This window comes from Pleurodeles waltl, chromosome 4_2 (assembly GCF_031143425.1).
Source record: "Pleurodeles waltl isolate 20211129_DDA chromosome 4_2, aPleWal1.hap1.20221129, whole genome shotgun sequence".
NCBI lineage: Eukaryota > Metazoa > Chordata > Amphibia > Caudata > Salamandridae > Pleurodeles > Pleurodeles waltl.
In genome coordinates, this window is record NC_090443.1 from 549,760,880 (window position 1) to 549,782,198 (window position 21,319).

At 45.8% G+C, this 21,319-nt stretch overlaps 1 protein-coding gene across 1 annotated transcript in view; it reads right to left on the minus strand.

Moving 5' to 3' along the window:
• Positions 1-21,319, minus strand: part of XPR1 (xenotropic and polytropic retrovirus receptor 1) — a 369,652-nt gene that overhangs the window by 336,762 nt on the left and 11,571 nt on the right. The window contains exon 2 of the mRNA XM_069232077.1: positions 9,992-10,043. Coding sequence (XP_069088178.1) covers positions 9,992-10,043 — 52 coding nt within the window. The remainder of the gene's footprint in view (positions 1-9,991; positions 10,044-21,319) is intronic.

The window sequence follows — 21,319 nt, forward strand, 5'->3', positions numbered from 1 at the left end:
CCTCTTATAGGTGCTGAGTTTCTCCCCAGGCGATATAACTAAGTGAACATTTTTGCTGGCCATCACACTGTGTCACGCTTCTTCCTGTTACAGCGTGTGATGGCCCCTCCTCTGATTTCGGTTTGCCTTTCATCCCAGCTGCGATCCTTTCTAGACATTCACGCAGGGAGAAATAACTCTTGCACTCATGGCGGCGGTAGTGCTTTGAATCAGCTTGCTTCTGTCAACTGTTTTACTTTCCATTGTCAATGTATGTGGCAAGAAAAGTCCAGTTAGGAATTTACAACACTAATAGCTCTAACTGGAGCAAACACGAGACCCATTGCCTTGCAAATGCTTGTTTAAGTATGAGAAAAGTCCCACAACAACTGAATACTGTAGCAGTAAACATGCTGTAGCAAAAACAAAAAATGTACATAAATGTAATTCACTATGAAATGCAAATACAAAACCAATCTTAAAAAATTGAATACTACCATCTTCATACCTTGACTGTAATATAATCCCAACACATACTCCAAGCTTACCCATAATAATACATCTTTAACCAGTAACTATACCAGAACCATAAATCCAACTCAGATCCTAACCGTTATGCCAGTTCTTCCTCTTAAACCCTAACTTAACCCTATACCCTCTTCCAACCAAAACATAATTCCTTACCCTAACCATATCTCCTTTCTTCCACACCTCATCCTCAATACTTAAACTAAAACCTTCCCCAATACTAACTGTAACCTTTACCCTTTCATAGGCCAAATCCAAGTCCAACCCTTAATACGTTTTTTTAAATTAGTTTCAACATGCAAAACATGACATTTTTTTTTTAAATAACATTAATTTTTAAAATGAATTCTAAACAGACTACTTATTGTCCTTGAAATTTTTAATGGTACTTTATTTCATTCCAAACTGAATTGTACTGAGCACTGCAGCCGGGTGTAAAACCCTCACAGTTATAAAGTTAATTCCAGAAGAGAGTACAACACGGGTGTACAGCGCAATCCAGGAGCAGGTACAACACAGTTAAAATTATTTAAAGCGATCAAGAGGTGTACCACATATATTCCCTACAGAGCACCCTCAGGAGACTGTGCAAGACACACACCGAGCATTAATACACCAATAGTGAGTATTCCAGGATGGAGGATGACACACAGATAGGGTAACACATCGGATGATGCACACCCTGAGATAGCGTAACGTCCTTAGTGACACATTGTTTTAATTATGATGCTTTGCCCATTTAGTCCAATTTTGTGGCTGTCATGGGATCTGATGACATGAGATTAGACCAAGTGCTGCTGGCGGGTCCATGGATATGAACTCACACCTTCCTGGACAAGCAGTGCCTCATCTCCTGTGAGTCACATACAGCTCCTGCCACATGAGCGACGGGCACCACAGCAGACACATATCTCACCCTCTCTGCCCTGTCCCACAGAAATTTGCAGAGCAGTCACCGCAGTCTCACCGTTTCCATCAGCAGGCAGCTAATGACAGGAGGGAACTAGTCATTATGCAGCAGTACGACGGTCAGGAGCCTCAGGGCTGTTGCTGTCCTCACACATAGGGGTCACCGTCACTGACAGATCCTCTCAAAACTGGAAAGGAAAGAGCTTGCCCCAATGGAGGTGCCTACAAGTTGTGCCACAGGCCAGTACTCACCCTGAAAGCCCCTCCCATGGGGCTGTAAACCCATTGCCTCTTCTCTATGGGTAACGACTCTTGGCCCATCCCAAGTGCCTGTCTGACGCAGTATTCCAGTGGCGTCCAATGTAGATATGGGAAGGTAGGAAACATGTCCGATTTTAATGAGATCCACTGACCATGCTAATGAATACTATCCAGATTAACTGTCTTTACATTTATTTCATGTGGATTTCTTGAAAATCTGGCGTGGGTCTGGCCCTTCTGGGCCTACACTAGATACCCCAGCAGAATGCCCTTTGGTAGCAGACAGGACACCATCATGCCCCAAGGGAATTACAATCACTACCCTCTATGTGATAACATGTCTTCCTTGCCAGGCCTCCTGGATCAGTAGCTGTGCTCCTCAGTAGAAATCTATGTGCACCCATTGCCAAGTCTCTCTAAAGGCATAGACTAGCCCTGCCTCCTCAACTTAACTGATAAACCATACTATGCATTCACCAATGAAGCTCCTTATGTCACACTCACCACTGAAATATTACTGCCTGACGCTCCATGAGTCAGGGGTCAATGTCTCTACATCTGTCCTTATAACACTGTATCAACAGCATTATTTGTAATCTTGGGACTACTCACTGGGACACATCACCTCATTTTATAGCACCTCTCAGCAGGCTCATTGTCGTTGAGAACCTTGCCAATCCTCTTCACTTGGCTCATCCTGGCCACCAGCTTGACCTGGCACAACTTGCGGAAATGCGTCCCCAAACTAGTCCTCGATGGTCCAAGGGCTATCTCCTTTCTCCCAGCATGCCTCCTCCACTGCCAGAAGTGATTCTCAATTGTCATTGGAGCCTTGCTGCATTTTCCCGCAGGCACTAAAGAACCCACCTGGCAAAACATTGCAGGTAGAGGACAAGGTCTTCACAGAGGAATCTGGAGCCAATCAGATAAGAGGTTAATTCATTTCCTAAGGTTACAGAAACGGAACACAGGTCCTGTCAGGATTTCATCCTCCCTCTGACTATTTCTGTTCCTATCTTCTACACCACACACTAACATTCTATGATACAATTTACTCTCAGCATCCCAGATACCAGAGTTCCTGGCGGAGAGAAGCAGCGAGAACGGGATTTTGGTAGAGGTGTCATGTATTCCATGTTCTGTGTGGGCAGTTGATCCAGTCCATGTTTTAACTACATGCCATGTTTTAGCTATGTGCTCTTTTAAAATCAAGACTACCAATCCCAGAATGCAAAGCAGAAACCTGGACCGGATCTGCTCCTCACGCATGAAACTGGGAAACGTGACAGCTCTGCTAATGTCCTTCGATCGCTAGCTCTCTCTGGCGAGAACCCAGATTGCCCAGTGCCCTCATCCTCTGAGCCCTCTCGCCTCAGTAGGAGGCCCTCACATCAGAGAAGAGGGTGAGTTTTCCCTCGAAGGCCTTGTGAGATGAGCAGGATGATCACTATAAGTGACAGAAGTGTCGTCAAACCCCCAGAACTGAAAATAATATTTGTGAAGAGAATGAGTGAGGAGATAAACCCCCGAAGACACGCCGGTGGGCCCTGCCCAGTCAGCCAGATAATCGCAATGAATAATTTACGGCGCCTCCATCTCGGCCTGCGCTGCTTCATGAGGTGCCGGGGGAGAGGGGGCGCATCTGCCAACGGAGCGGAAGATTCACCAGAGGGCGGAGGGCAGAGAAGAGAAGCTGGCTGCAGGCACTATACGAGCCACAGGCCACCGTGCCACCCTTCTCCATTCTCTGCCAAAGCAAAATGAAGCTTGGCTGCAGGCACTGCTGATAGGCTAGTACCAACCAAACGCCGTGACACCACCCACGGGTATCATTCCGTGCCACTACAAGGAGGTCCCTCTCATAGCCCAGTGCCACCTGCAGGGCATCTGCCTATCAGTTACTGAACCCATCCCGTTCACGAGAGAAGAGACACCGCTCGTGTATCGGCTACATTACAATGATAGCCTCACAGTACTCACAGTACTGCAAGCAGCGCCCGCTATCACCCATACACCATCTCCACACTGTACTGTAATCGGTGCACATCATGTGCCACAGGGGACAGAAACCACAAGTTATAGTCTCACAGTACTGCAAGCAGCGCCCGTCTAGTGCCACAGGGGGCATAAGCCTAGCCTCAGTGGGTGATGAGGTATGTAACTATCACCCATACACCATCTCCACACCGTGCTGCAATCGGTGCACATCTTGTGCCAGAGGGGGCAGTAGCCTGGCTGCAGCCACCACAAGTTATAGTTTCACAGTACTGCAAGCTGCGCCCGACTTGTGCTACAGGGAACAGGCATCTAGCACAGCCACATGCCTCGTAACCCAGTATCAGCCACATGCATCACCTCACAATACTGCAAGCTGCGTGCACCCAGGCCAAACGGGACAGAAGCCTGACCTCAGTCACAAGCCATCACCTTACCATATTATAGCCAGGCTTCAGTCCCCTGTGACACCATCACACTCTAAACTGAAAGCTGTGCCCATCACGTGCCACAAGTGTGTAAAGCCTGGCTGCATCCAGCACTCCCAGCCCAGTATCAGTCACAACCCATCATAGCTCAGTAACAGCCACCCGCCATTACCTCATTGCAAGCTGTGCCCATCTTGTGCCACAGGGGAATGAACCCTGGCTGCCGTCAACGCTCATGCCTAGCATCAGCCACACCATCATAGCTCAGATTCAGCCACACCCCCATTACAGTTCAGATTCAGCCACACCACATTACAGTTCAGATTCAGCCACACCACATTACAGCTCAGTATCAGCCACATGCCATCACAAGACAGTGTCAGCCACGCACCATCACACCTCAGTATCAGCCACATGCCATCACAGCATAAGGTCAACCTGTGCCAACGCTCAGTGTCAGCCACACGTCACCACAGCTCAGTGTCAGCCAGGTGCCATCACTGCAAAATGTCAGCCAGGTGCCATCACTGCAAAATGTCAGCCAGGTGCCATCACTGCAAAATGTCAGCCAGGTGCCATCACTGCAAAATGTCAGCCAGGTGCCATCACTGCAAAATGTCAGCCAGGTGCCATCACTGCACAATGTCAGCCAGGTGCCATCACAGCAATGTGTTTCATGCGCCGTCACAACAGTGAGTCAGCCACGCGCCATCACAGCTCAGTGTGTCAGCCACGCGCCATCACAGCTCAGTGTGTCAGCCACGCGCCATCACAGCTCAGTGTGTCAGCCACGCGCCATCACAGCTCAGTGTGTCAGCCACGCGCCATCACAGCTCAGTGTGTCAGCCACGCGCCATCACAGCTCAGTGTGTCAGCCACGCGCCATCACAGCTCAGTGTGTCAGCCACGCGCCATCACAGCTCAGTGTGTCAGCCACGCGCCATCACAGCTCAGTGTGTCAGCCACGCGCCATCACAGCTCAGTGTGTCAGCCACGCGCCATCACAGCTCAGTGTGTCAGCCACGCGCCATCACAGCTCAGTGTGTCAGCCACGCGCCATCACAGCTCAGTGTCAGCCACGCGCCATCACAGCTCAGTGTCAGCCACACACAACCACCTCATCATACAGAATGCTGTATACATTCTGTGCCACAGGGAATGGACGCTTGGCCATGGCTACTGCTCATAATTAAGTATCACACCCTAAAGTGAAAGCTGTACCCATCACGTCCCACGAAGGAGTGAAGCCTGGATGCAGCTCAGTATCAGCCACACCCCATCATGGCTCAGTACCAACCACATGCCATCACCTCACAGCAAGCCGTGCCCATCTTATGCCACAGGAGAATAAACTCTGGCTGCAGCCAACGCTCATGCCCAGTATCAGCCACAAGTGACCACAACATAGTGTCAGCCATGTGCCATCAAGGCTCAGTGTCAGCCACACATAACCACAGCTCAGTGTCAGCTGCCCGCCATCACAGCAGTGAGTCAGCTGCCCGCCATCACAGCAGTGAGTCAGCCGCCCGCCATCACAGCAGTGAGTCAGCCGCCCGCCATCACAGCAGTGAGTCAGCCGCCCGCCATCACAGCAGTGAGTCAGCCGCCCGCCATCACAGCAGTGAGTCAGCCGCCCGCCATCACAGCAGTGAGTCAGCCAGGCGCCATCACAGCAGTGAGTCAGCCAGGCGCCATCACAGCAGTGAGTCAGCCAGGCGCCATCACAGCAGTGAGTCAGCCAGGCGCCATCACAGCAGTGAGTCAGCCAGGCGCCATCACAGCAGTGAGTCAGCCAGGCGCCATCACAGCAGTGAGTCAGCCAGGCGCCATCACAGCAGTGAGTCAGCCAGGCGCCATCACAGCAGTGAGTCAGCCAGGGGCCATCACAGCAGTGAGTCAGCCAGGGGCCATCACAGCAGTGAGTCAGCCAGGGGCCATCACAGCAGTGAGTCAGCCAGGGGCCAGCCACACATCACACCCTAAGGTGAAAGCTGTGCCCATCACATGCCACAAAGGAGTAAAAGCCTGAATGCAACCAGCACTCCTGGCACAGTATCAGTAACACCCAGTCATAGCTCAGTACCGGCCACACGCCATCACCTCAGCTTACTGCAAGCTGTGCCCATCTTGTTCCACACGCTCATGACCACTATCAGCCACAAGTGACCACAGCATAGCGTCGGCCACGCACCATCACAGTACTGTGTCGGCCACGCGCCATCACAGCACTGTGTCGGCCACGCGCCATCACAGCACTGTGTCGGCCACGCGCCATCACCTTACCTTACTGCAAGATGTGCCCATCTTGTGCCACAGGAGACAAAAGCCTGGCTGCAGCCAATGCTCATACTCCGTATCAGCCACAATTTACCATAGCCCAGTATCCACCACATACAATCACCACACAATACAGCAAACCATGCCTTTCCTGTGCCAGAAGAAGCTCCTGCCTGCAAATACTGCTACCAGCAGTTCAGAAGCACCGGGAAGAGTCCGTGGTTAGTACTAGGATTTCTAATCATTGTTTCCGAGCCCTTGAGAGGTTTGATATTAACTCCTAGCGAAGACTCCCTTAATTTTTTGGACTCCTCAATGGGAAACATGCTGGATTATTCATGCCTCACTTTACAATATAACATGTAATCATGATTGTCCAATTGAATGGCTATCTAAGAATTCTCCTATACCAAATGCTAACATTGAGGGGGTTACACAGATCAGGATGGTAAAGAGGATCCAGAACTGATCCATCCAAATGGTAACTCTGCATTCTCCCATAGGGCTCAATCCCAATGAACATCTTTGGGGATTTTTTCTACAGGCACTTTGACAGGCTCATGGTTTCTACAGCACACAATAGACTAGCAGGCAATAGACGCACACACTGTAGGTTTGGACAGTTTACGCCTCTGGGTATTCCTTCTACTGGGACTTTAAATGGTACGGGAAGAGCAGTCAGTGTCTCCATTTGAAGACACCTCAGTGGGCTTTTGCTAATGCTGCTACTGAGTGCTGGCAAAAAGTCCAGTCAGGTGTGTAATAGGGACAGCCACAAAGAGTAACGAGGACTAGGGTTTTCCAATTTTTCTCTAAGCACATATTACTGCAAGAGGTTTTCTGGTGCTCTAGGGCTTCCAGTGGTGTACAGTCACTAATGAGGTAGACAAGAAACCTTGAGGAAACCAGTGTCTTCAAACAGGAAGTCGAAGTAGAACATTTCTGGTTCAAGCTGGATACATGGTCTTCACAAGTCCAGGTCTTTGAAGGGAAAGACCACTGGTTCAATGACAAAGTAATCTGAGAGAATCAATACCTCTTGGCAGATTCTATAGAGACCCCCTCAATCAGGTACAGCAGTAAATGAATGTAACATACCCGGTATATCTCACTCCTCTCCCCTCCATTACACACCTATGCACAGAAAGTTGAAACAAGAGCACCACCTTGGACACCAACTCACAACCCAAAACGCTTTCCACAAAGGCCATATTGTAATTCAAATCTTTTTAAACCAGGACCTTCTCCACTTTGTAATCAGCTACCCGTCCGAAGATGTGCTTCAGCTCCTTGTCAGGGCCACGAAGTGCTTTATAACTGCAGTTAAAGAACAATACATGGGATGATCTGCAACAATAAGGATATTAGCAAACACTTCACATCCCAGTAACTTGTGAACAACCATTTGCAGTCAGAACATTTCTCATCCCTGGGACCCTGTGGACTTGAGCCTCTTCTTAGCATGCTGCACAAGGCTACAGAGGGAAAGCATATGGGAGACACCAAAAAGGACCAAAAAAAAAAATGGTATAAGCTAGTCAAGTGCAACAGGTAAGTCACTGGTCACTCCTCACTACTGTCTCACCTGTACTTCTTGAGGATCACTACAGCTCTTTTGCAGCGCTGAACCCACGCCACCACTCCCATAGCTAGTCATCCTCCCTAAGGTAGCATAGAGGGTCTTCTGGTCAGTGTAGGCGGGCAGTCACTGGCTCTTTTCCTCATCCCTCCTGTTTAAGGAGAACAGTTGTCAGGCTCCATCTTCAGCAGACAAGGAAGTAGTCCACAAGGAAGAGCTTTCTCAGAGGGTGTTGCTAGTTGTCAAGGCAACGGGCCACAGAGGTTCTTTTCCCTATTGTGATGAGCACATCGGTCACAAAGAAAAGTCAGAAGTCATCAGGGCTTGTTGTACGCAGCCCACAGGCCCAGAATTTTATATGGCACTTAAAGCAAGATAGGAGCTAGCCTCTCAGTCAGCAATGATGTTTCCTTTGAAAGTTTGAGCAGGGTTAGAGCCATTCACTTGCTTTTCCAGTAGCTTGGTATCCAAGAAAATGCCCTGGAGCAGGTTGGACGGGAAGCATTTTGGTATTCAGCTCAAAGGTCTGACAACTGAAAGGCATCACTTACATGAATCAGGAAGTGTGAGATGGGCAAAAGTCATATTGAACAAAGGGGCTTCCCTAGCCCTGGAGGAACCAGATTAACCAACCCACAACAAATGATACACATAGTGGGGCGAGACTGAGAAGGGCAAATGGACATCTTTGGAATCCAGGACCCCAATCTACCAGAATTTCAGTGTTTACATCTGCGCACACATATACACACACAAAAAGTTAGGAAAAATTGCAGCATACTTGAGTAATCCCACTGCATTTACATGGGCAGCTCTCTCCCATACTCTCAGAGGACAGATAGTGTCCAATGGATAGAGTCACCAGTCACTCATCAAGAATGTTACTGGCTGAATGTTTCATCATCAGAGTCCAACTCTGGTAGGAAGCACTTTAGAACTGCTACATGGATAGTCTCTTTGTCAAAGACAAGATGAAAAAGTAACAAAACAGGGAAGGCAAACATTTTCATAATGGTAGTGCTTTGACAGGAGCAGTGAACACTCGCACTGATAAATAAACATCACCCCACTACACTGCACATTGTGCACATCCAGTTGCACAATAAAAATAAACTTGGCTGCAGATACTACTCCTAGCTCGGAACCAACCATGACCCACAAGTCTAAGTTCACAGGCATTCGGCAGTGTGGCACAAGAGACCTCAAATGGCTCTCTAAAGATGTCCACTGTCAAAGTCATGATCAAGGAAAAACAAACGATAAATCAATGTTCAAAGTCACCCTCAATGGACGTGCAGAAATTCAAATGAACGAGACTAGGTCAGGAGGCCTTCCTAGCTGCAAAGGACCCAGAGAAATCCCTTCATTTGTTTAGAAAGTCTATGCATTCTGTAGTACAGACACCAGCACCGTTAATGACAGCTCTGCCCATTTTAAACAAATTCTAATGCCGGGCCATGCTTGACACCCAGACAGAAGTGCTCTTACAGCCAGATGACCTTTTGAAAGAAAGTCAAAAGACGTCTGTTCTAGTATACTCCACTGCATCAAACATTCATGGCCAAAAAAACACCTCAGTACACCACAATTTGGCATGATACACTATATACCTCTTATAATTCACACAAAAAAAAGAGGTATAATGTACTCAATAACTAGACTATTAGACTTCTTAAATTCTGGACAGATGGAAAAAACTCCTGAGGAGACCTTTACATCTGCCAAGAAATACAACTATGGGAGGTCTCCTTGAAAATAGGGATACCCAAAGATAGGAGCAGAAGATTTCCCTGAACAAAAGGACATTCTAAATCCAGGAGATCTTGAATGTAGGAATATTTTGAGATGTGTACAGGAGACACACTCAACCCAGGATGCATAAATACCTATGACTATTGTGACAAAAAGACAGAAGACCTCGCTGGATGCAAGGACATCAAGATTACTGCAGGTGACATCACTGGATCTAAGGTGATACCACTTGCAAATAGCTAGATCATTTAAATATTTGACATAGAAAGATAAGGAGTCTTACCTTCCATAGAAGGAGCCTGGTCTTGGGCTGCGTACAGCATCTCCTTGAAAGCCTAAAAAAGCAACAAACAATAGATGGAAATCAAGGGAATAGAAACCCTCAGCCATATAAATAGTACAAAATTAACAGAGGGGATATAAGCTCACAATCACCAAAAACCAGGAGCAATGCCCACCATCAACAAAATGAAAACATAACCAAATGAACACGAGCAGCCACCAATCAACAACAGAACAATAGTCGAACCATGAACTCACAGGAAAAGTAAAAGAATATAGAACAGTGCATACCACTTATCAGACAGCCACAGAACCACAGTAATTGCATGGATAATAGAAAAAAAAAAATTCTTACAGAAAGGAACGCAACCGCAGAATCATGGGTAGCACAGAAAAAACAGGATGGGGAGACATTTATTTGATCATTAACTCGGACCACAAAGGGCAGAGCAGATACAGAACAGACTGAACACAAGCTTGCATGGATCAGAACACATGACTACATGCCAATCATCAAAACTGAGACAATAAGAGAACAGACAAACTGACTAGAACAAACAGTGGATAAGGTTAAAACAGACACAAACATTCATCTACCACACACAATCTTAACCCAACATTCACACAAGGAAAACAGAACAGATCCAAGCTCATACATACAAACACACCGGCCATAACAGACAACCTGAACACATCTTCAGCAGGGCAACAATCGAAGAAAGCAAACAGCTCCCAATAACTATAAAAGAAAGTGGACCACCATCAGAAAAGCAGATTAAGAAGAACAATGCTTACTTATACGGTCAAAACACTTAACCACAGACCAGTTCATATTTACCACAATTCAGGACTCCAAGACCACCATTGACTAAGCTGTCACAAAACCGACAGTTCAGATTGACAACCACAAGTCCACCCTTTGCACAAACAATCAACACAACATCTCACAGAAGAGATCTGAAACATCAAAGCTGGTGTGCACCCAGACATTATACCAGAACCATTTCCACAGGGACCACTGGCTGCATCTTCAGAGAGCACAACAACTATTTAACGGGCTAACAAAGTTGATAGGTGACATGTAAATTGGACCGCAACCTCGCCAACACAGCCCTCAGTGCCTTCAAATCACTTACCATGAACACAACATTATAGGTGCTGATGATCACATTGATAACTGAGCCGCCAGAAAGACAGACCATTAAAAAAAGGGGACAAAACTTGAGGCTGCCAGGCCAGATACTCATCCTCCCCAAATACAACAAGCAAGGAGCATTCTCTACAAAAAGACCGGCAACTACATAACATCATACAATGACAGTGACTTGGAAACAAATTCTCATAAGTACTAGAAAATATCCTAAAACTAGTAAATAATGTTCTTTTCTATCTGTGCTCCGCCTATCTATTGCATTGGCAATATATCTGGTGTGCCCAGCACATGCCTTCCAGCTTCCCAGGCCACATTCCTCTTGTGACATAATATGGCATGTCCTGCTGCAACTGAACTAGCAGCAGCTTCTGATGGACCACACCTTCAGTTATGTACAACTGGGACATCTCTGCTGTGTTTGGATTATAGGTCATACCTTTCCCATGACAAGCCCTATGGCAAACAACGTTTATGTCGAATAAGAAACAATATAGGGTCTATTAATGAGTGAGTTTTCAGTTATTAATATGGGTTGCAGCTCTATTTTTCGTAACAGGTACCGCTGATTTGGACTTTTATAGTGTGTACAGTTTAGTAAATGATGCTGTACTAATTGTACAGATCTCATGATTAATAATTATACTAAAATAATAAAGCGCTATTAAAAAAAGCCCAATGGCAAACAATTAACGCTACTTGGCCGCACTCTGCTCATGCCCCATGTTTTTCCCCTTGCCAACCCTTTGAAGACGTTGTTACAAGGTTCCTTTGGTGATCTTTCGACCGTTTCAGCTACTTCAGGTAAAGCCTCTGTACGCCTTCAAGTGTATACATTTTTTAAAGCTTTTTTTTTTTTTTCAAAACCTCACGACAGCTTTGATTCAATACTTTGTTTTATACAACTGACTACCTTTGTTTCAGAATAGTTCTGCTAATTAGCAGAGGTGCCTGCAGCTGCCTGTGACCTAATACTGTCCTGCTAGTAAGATTCAGCGACCTGTTATCTTGTTCCTGATCAGCTGTTTTATTCAGTGTCAAGTAGTCTTTGAATGTCATTATTTCTTTCAGCAGCTTGATGACCGGGTGTCCCTTTAGTGACCCATGGCTTTGGTTGGCAACAGCGGTAGCTGTGTTGTGTCATCTCATAAAAATGCCTACCGAGGCCTCCAGCTCTTTCCAGTTGTTTTGTTAAAATTACAAGGATAAGTGGAATTGCTTCTTCGCTTGTTCCTGGTTAGGGAGCACGTTATCTCTTGGTAGTTAACGTAACATCGAAATATAGACATATCTGTACCCATTGGTCCCAATCAGCACGGGAGCCAAAGATCGCAACCTGAACTATTCCTTTTTTAATATTTACTTTTACGTGCAATTTATAGGAACCAGATTGGTCACTGTACAAAATAAACAGTAGGGAAATACTGTGGTCAATTTATCACTTCGTGTACTTCTACGTATTTTTGACAATACCTGTCTGTCTTGCTATGGGAATAAAGTGCTTTCTATGGAACGGAAAAATGCACTTGAAATGTAGAGATTTCCAAAATTACAATCAGTCACGATTCAGGTTCAGCCATGACAGGGCACTTCAGGTGGAGCACAGCCTCTTCATTCTGAGGATTAACTGGGACACACTGTGAGCATATAATGCATGGTGGGCACAGTGGCTTTGCCTTCATACTGCTCCCTGCTGTAAAATGTACCCACCAAACCGTTGCACCCAAACATCTCAGGCCAGTGGAAAGGATGAGGGAGGGTGGGTGGGTCTGGAGAACTCCAAGAAAAGAAGAAAAAAAAAAAATCAAACTCAGATCAAAGCACAGAGCACTCGGGGATTAAGCAGCACTTACACACAAGCAACAAAGAGCGTGGTGCTGGAGGAGGGAATGGGGACATATGCAGTACCATGCGATGCTAGAGGTAAGAGAAGTAGGTGGTTCTGGAAGGCAAGTGTCTCAAAAATCAATAAGCTCTTAAATCACTAAACAGAAGTTTCACAGGTCTCTAGGAAGAATCAATTGTGTCTCCATGGCTTCTGAAATGAGAGCATCAATAGACACTCTCACGGGCAAAGCAATGAAGTTACCCTTTCTACCTGAAACAACTGTAACCTGCAACAGTGGTTCCCAACCTGTGGTCCGGGGACCCCTGGGGGTCCGTGAAGCCTTCTCAGGGGGTCCGTGACTGCTTAGAAGATTACAAAATATTAATAAATATTGACAAATTAGGGCCCAAGCTTCCAGTAATGACTCTGTGGGGGTCCCCGGATTCCAATGATGATTCAGTGGGGGTCCCTGGGCTCCATTAATGATAAAGTGGGGGTCCACAGAAGTCAAAAGGTTGGGAACCACTGACCTACAACATCTCCCCTGGTGCTCACCTAGGGCCAGTTTTTGAAAAATATGGGCAGTGCAGCTATTCCTACATTGTAGATCAGTAAAAGCTAATAACCAAGGCTCGGTCCTCTAAAATTTGGGTGGACGTGGTCACGATTTGCTGTGGTGCATCCAGTGCTTTAAATGGGCTGGTACTGTCCGGTACCGAGTACCGGCACTTTTTTATTTTGAGAGGAAGAGTACCGGCACATCTCAAGAAAAACGTAATACTTTGAATTGGAGAGTACCTGCACTTCTCAGAAACAAGCAGGTTCTCTGGCATGGATTACCTGCACTTTATTTTTTCCATTTCAAGCACTGGGTGCATCACAGCCTATGAGCTCTGTGCGACAGTAGGCCCCTTTTACTACCTCTTGGCTCAATCTGTAAGACCAGTATAAGCACAGGGTAAACCCTACTGTACTGTAGGACCCGTGTAACCCAAGGAACTACCCTTAGGTCTCAGACTTCAAAACCTATAAAAGCAGCAAGAGAACGGTGTGGCCTACGCTTTAGCGTTCAAGTTATGTGTAACCTGAAAGACGGCTCTATCTAGACAGAGTAAGACATATGTAACTTAGACAGGAGTGCTGCTCTCTAAACCTTGAAACTAACATCCAGATTATCTGAGGAACATGTCCAAAATGAAACACTTTAGAACCATCTTACCGCAAGCAATAGCGTTATGCTACAGGAAAACGGACCCAGTGAAATCTTCATCATCTGAGGAAAAGCTGTGCTAACGCCTGGCCCCTAATAAGCCAAAGCAACACGTGAAAGAGCGTGCTGTCTGATGTCTGATCCTGTAAAACCTGTGTCATGTAAGAAATACGTGTGTTGTGCATTGCTAGAGTTTATACTGCCCGTGAAATCCAGAGAATTGCTGTACCGCCGAATCCCTCAAACTGGAAAATGTGCAACTAGGAAATCCATCTGCTGTCCAAGGCCTTAAGTAAGTAAAATCTGCTAACATCCAAACTGTAAGATGTGTGCAACCCGGTGGTAGCTCGGCTGCTGTGGCCCAGAGTCCAGGGTGGGTGTAAAAGAAGGGATAGCTCTGCTGCATAGGGCAAAGTTGTGTACGCCTCTGTAAATCTATGTAGGCAAATCCTATTCTAGTTAAAGACGTTCTGCTGGCTACCCAAGGCAATCTAACCCCTTAAGGGTTGGGCCCAACACGTGCAGAGAAGGTTCAATGGTGAAGCCTCAAAAAGGTTTTCTCTCAGGAAAGCAAAGTTAGTGAATCTGTGTCCAACATGTAGCGTCGGCCCTGCCTGGCTGCACCACGTCACACATACTCCGATTCCCTCACAATTACATGGCAGCACACTTGTGGTTTCTGTGGCATTGACGGGCACACGCCCTATTCTGTAACGCCTTTGTCTCTCACTGCAGACTAATCCCTGAAAAAAACAGCATAGCAGCAAAACCATGACGGAATAACAATGCTACCGTCGGCTGGCACCTGTGGGTTTGGGAAAGTGGGCCCGCCGCAGCTCCCATCATCCAATCATATCATGACCTCACTGTCGCCTTTGGGAGAAGATGACACCTTTTACAGGAGAACCAGTAATTGTACCTAGACATATAGCCTTCCCTGTGCAACCAGATGTAGCAGTCGCACCAGAGAAACGAGGTCACTCTTAGCGCATTTCATAGAAGGGCTCAGACTTACAAACAAAAAATACATGAACATTGAGATCTAGCAGCAGGTACAGAGTAAGCAGTACATACCTCTACAGAGATCTAGCAATAACAGCAAGACAGCAGAAAGGATGCAGGGCTCTCTCTCCACAAAAATAATTACACCCGAGACAGCCAAGCCACCTTGAAGCATACAAATCCGCCAATAACGAGACAGCAGAGCTATTGCTTAGCTTACAGATCTTACAATAATACCCGGAACAGATCAGCCAGTTTTCCACAGAGATCTAGAAATAACCAAAAAAGCAGAGCCGTGACCAAAGCATACAAACCTAACAGTAACACTCTTGAAAGCAGAGCCATTTACAAACCTACAGATCTAGCAATAACACCAAAGTCAGCTGAGCTATGTATCCAGAGATCAAGCAATAACATCCACCAAGCCAGCAGAGCAATCTCTGAGCTTATAAGCGAAGCGGTCACAACCATGACAACGACAAAGCCTTGAACACTCAAAAATATGAAAATACAAATTAGCATGCAAACCTAGCAATGATACAGATAACAGCAGTCATTTCCCCATCAAAAAAAACTGACAATAACTCCCGAAACAGGTGCCTATTCTTGAAACATACAGTCCTTGCCGTAACCAGTAGCAGAGCCCTATCTTAGCATAAAGATATTGAAGTCACACATAAGAAACCATAGCCTTCTACAGACACTTGATACAAAGGCTCAAACATACAAAATAACAACAAATGCGAATGGAGACCTAGCAATAACATTATGGACCTCATTGCCATCTCACCACAAAGATCTAGCAGTACCACCCGAGACTGCTGCGCCATTCTGAAGTATGGAGATCTAAAAGCAACGTGCCATTCCTCACCACAAAGATCTAGCAATAAAACCTGAGATCTAGCAATAAAACCTGAGACTGCTGCACCATTCTGAAGAATGGAGATCTAAAAGCAACGTGCCATTCCTCACCACAAAGATCTAGCAGTACCACCCGAGACTGCCGCGCCATTCTGAAGAATGGAGATCTAAAAGCAACGTGCCATTCCTCACCACAACGATCTAGCAATAAAACCTGAGACTGCCCCACCATTCTGAAGTATGGCGATCTAAAAGCAACGTGCCATTCCTCACCACAACGATCTAGCAGTGCCACCCGAGACTGCCGCACAATTCTGAAGTATGGAGATCTAAAAGCAACGTGCCACTCCTCAGCAAAAAGATCTAGCAATAAAACCGGAGGTCTAGCAATAAAACCTAAGACTGTCCCACCATTCTGAAGTATAAAGATCTAAAAGCAACGTGCTATTCCTCACCACAAAGATCTAGCGGTACCACCTTAGACTGCCACGCCATTCTGAAGTATGGAGACCTAAAAGCAACGTGCCATTCCTCACCACAAAGATCTAGCAGTACCACCCAAGACTGCCGCACAATTCTGAAGTATGGAGATCTAAAAGCAACGTGCCACTCCTCAGCAAAAAGATCTAGCAATAAAACCTGAGGTCTAGCAATAAAATCTAAGACTGTCCCACCATTCTGAAGTATGGAGACCTAAAAGCAACGTGCCATTCCTCACCACAAAGATCTAGCAGTACCACCCAAGACTGCCGCACAATTCTGAAGTATGGAGAAATAAAAGCAACATTCCACTCCTCAGCAAAAAGATCTAGCAGTACCACCCGAGACTGCTGCACCATTCTGAAGTATGGAGATCTAAAAGCAACGTGGCATTCCTCACCACAAAGATCTAGCCATAAAACCAGAGACTGCCGCACAATTCTGAAGAATGGAGATCTAAAAGCAACATGCCATTCCTCACCACAAAGATCTAGCAGTACCACCCAAGACTGCCACACAATTCTGAAGTATGGAGATCTAAAAGCAACATGCCACTCCTCAGCAAAAAGATCTAGCAATAAAACCGAGACAGTAGGGCCACACTCTGCAGAGATCTAGCAATCGTACCCAAAATAACTGAGCCATCTCAAAGCATACAGATCGAGCAAAAACATCTCAGACAACTGAGCCCTCTCTCCGCAGAGACTGAGCAAAAATATCCGAGCCCTCTCTTAACACAGAGATTCAGCAATATCTGAAAGAGAGCAATGAGCATTTGTTTTATGCAGAGCTGGCAATACGATCCAAAAGAGACAAACCATTTCCAAGAAGCATAAAAAAAACAAAGCCTTCTCTTAACATGAACGTGGAACAAATTCATCTCCAATAACAGAGAAATCCCTAAGCATGCACACTTAGCAATAACTTCAAAGACAGCAGCACCATCTTCCACTAGAGAACCAACAATAACACCTGAGGGAGTGAAGCCATCTCTTAGCACAGATGTCCAGCAATAAGTCCGAAATGGGAGGGACAATCACTGAGCATACATACTAGCAAGAGCAGCAGAGACGAGAACCATCTCTCCGTGAAGATCTAACAATGACATCTGAGACAACAGAGCCATTTCTAAGCATGCAGATGAAGCTAAAACACTTAAGATAGCACAATAATCTGTTAACATACAAATTTATAAGTCAGCCTCAAGTCTTCAGAGACACCTTTAAGCATACAGAGCTTGCAAAAACAACTAACAAAAGGGAGAGCAATTTCTTAGCATACCAATCTACCAGTCATACCGAAGACTTCAAAGACATCTTTAAGCATAGAGATCTTACAAGAGCACTGAAATGGGGTCGCAATTTCTTAGCATACCGATCTAACAGTCCAAGACTTCAGATATATCTTTAAACATGTAGATCTTGCACCAAAATCTGAGACATAAGAGTTATCCCTCTGGAGAAAAGTCTAGAATTTCACAGTTGAGCATACAGATATAGCAATCACACATGTGACAAACCAGATTTCCCTCTGGTTGATGATATAATAAGCTGGTACTGGACAAAACTGCTGTTCAGGATGCACAAACACTAAAGATTCTGATGGATATCAAAGCTATCCCACTGGTGCAAGTCCCAAAACACATATGTTCGAGAATTATAGTGTACTTTATGGTGGACAGTAGAGGATGCCCGAGAGGGAGCCAGCAGAAAGACTGAGCAAAATTGGGAAGAAAAGGTAGTAACCTGAAAAGGACCAGTGGCTACGGAAGGAACTGAGTGGGGAATGAGGGAATAGGAAGAAGAAAATGCCAAGAAGAAATGATGAGACAAAACAGGATAGAGGAAACTAGAAATACGAGGGAGTGGATGAGATCAACAGTGAAGAGGGCAGAATGAGTTGAAGCCACCAGAGACCAGGAGAGATGAATAATGAAAGACTAAGAGCGATAGAAAGAGACAGGAACCAAAGTTTGGGAGTGAACAGAAGTAAACAACGGGAGCAGACAATGGCAAAAGAATGGAAGTAGCAAGAGGAAAGTACTGGGAGAAGCAAAGAGAACAATAGAGAGTGAACGCGTGGAAAACAATAGAGCAGATGAGTGGAAGTAAGCTAGCAGAAAGGACTGGCAGCAGCTAAAGAGAACAAGAATAAGAGAGAGTGGACCTAAAACAACATGAGCAGGAGGAAAGAAATAAAGAATGGAAGAAAGCTCGAGAAAAAGACTGTGAGCAAGCAGAGGACTAGCCTGGTAGCAAGAACTGGAGCAACAAGGAATAAATGTGTAGAAGACGGTGAAAACAACCTGGAGAAGGGAAAATGTTGAGCGAGCAGGTGGAGCACAGATGGACAGCAAGATGATGGAAAACTAGAACATTGTTGGGTGCAAGCAGAGACTGGGAGCGAGCAGGTCAAACCCATTATTTATAGGCAGCACCAAGTCTGCCAGGGCCAGCTGAGGATGTTAAAATGACCCTGCCTTGCTCAGCATTATCCAAGGCAAAACCACCAGCCAGAGTCACAACCCAGTAGCTGTATATAGGTGAGACAATCAACCTAGAGTTCCACAGCAAGATTCAAACATAAAACCACCTTCTACCCACCTAAAGGCACACTTGGTGGCAACATTTCTCCCTGTAAGCATGATATCCCTGAACATATACAGCACTCTGCACAGTAAAACCTTGCCCCCACCACCACACAAACAAAGATCCTCCAATAGCACACCTTTTTACTTTACTGCTGACACTAACAGCTATTTCCATTACTTAATACAGCAAACACACACACACTCTACCACCAAGACGTCAGAATAATGCCCGACACTCACTCCGAAACATATAATGGCCACACTTACAATAGGTCTTCTCCACTAGAGACTCATCATCTGGTTGCCATAGTAACCACAGTTAACCCAGATTCACAGCATTAGAGTGTCCCTATAACACAAACACTCCCTCCCTGGTTGCACAGTCCACAGAGTATTTTGGCTTCCTTTGCCCCTGCAATGCCCTACTGGGATCTGAGGTGCTTCAGCAGTGTCATCATTGCTTACCTGCATTTACCTCACTGTGGAGATTACCAGCAGTCATAATCTGTAATAGGATTATTTCATTAACCAACCACAAATAACTGCTCCTGTTCGCTTGTTTCTGTGCTAGGAATGATGTACGTGCTTCATCATTTTTCATAAAGTACTGGGATGTGCTGCGTGTGTACTTGCTATGTGCTCTGCTAACTACAGTATCAGCAGTGCTCCGAGTCCTTCCTCCACAGAAATGGCCATTACTAGATATGTTAAATGTACACAACCAATCGGGGTACTTTGGTGTTAGCTGCTTATTGCGAGTAATAAAAGGTAATATAAGCAGTGGCTCTACAATACTGCCTAGCACAAGCAGTAAAAGAACCGCTATTAGTGACTCTAGCAGTCCTGCTCAGTACGAGCAGTAAGGGTACTACTTCTGTTAGCGGCTTCATCGTTATTACATAGCACAACTACTACAAAATACTATTGATAGGAGCCCTAGAGGTGCTTCTTAGCACAAGCAGTGAAAATACTACTGGAGTTAGTGGCTTACCAGTACTTATTAGCACAACTACTAAAAGGTACTCCTGATGGGGACTCTAGCAGTCCTGATCAGCACGGGCAGTGAATGTACCACTGGAGTTAGCAGCTCCTTCAGTACTACCTAGCACAACTACTAAAAGGTATTAGTGATAGGGGCCCTAGCAGTGCTGCTTAGCACGAGCAGTGATTGTACTACTGGAGTTAGCAGCTCCTTCAGTACTACCTAGCACAACTACTAAAAGGTACTACTGATGGGGACTCTAGCAGTCCTGATCAGCACGGGCAGTGAATGTACCACTGGAGTTAGCAGCTCCTTCAGTACTACCTAGCACAGCTACTAAAAGGTATTAGTGATAGGGGCCCTAGCAGTGCTGCTTAGCACGAGCAGTGATTGTACCACTGGAGTTAGCAGCTCCTTCAGTGCTACCTAGCGCAACTAAAGGTACTACTGATAGGGACTCTAGCAGTCCTGCTCAGCAAAAAGAGATTCCACTTGCAGCGGCTCTCGCTGTCCGGCTTAGCTGTAGCAGTAAAGGTACCAAGCAGAGCAGGTCTGTCAGTCAGTGCAAGCTTAGAGTGGTCAACGCCCGGCCTTGTAGTGGTGATAAGGGCAGCACTGGCAGCAGGGATCAATGGCATAGTGCAAGCAATGACAGACCACTGCTCTGCAGGAACAATAAACGTAATACATACAGTGGGTCTATCAGCCTATACTGCTTAGCACCAGTAATAAAAGTACTACTGTTCGTGGCTCTAGCAGCCCTGCTTAGCCTGCCCAGTCTAGGTAAAAAGGTACGATTCACAGTGGATGCAACAGTCAGTACTTTTTAGCACAAGCAATAATTTGATGCTCTAGGAGTCTTGATTACCCTTAACAGACAAGCAGTGACAAAGCCAATGTCTGGTGTTTCCTGCCAGCTTTTTCGGCTTTTAAAACTGTTGCTTTGTCATGGGTTTTGTTGAAAAAACTGCAGGGCCTTGGTGATCAAAAAAATAAAATAAATAAATAACCTAACAAAAGCACCCGTTGACATAGTAGTCACTGGAACTGAGGGAACTACTTTGTGTTTGGATGCGTTCCTTGTAAAAAGGAAGAGTAAAGTTAGCAAATGGCCTAGTGGACTGACCCATGGCTGTTTGCTGTAGTGTGTGGAAGAAAAATGTAAATGACAATAACAAACCAATGGATGAAGAAGGATAGCTGAAAACTCTTCTAAGTATATTATA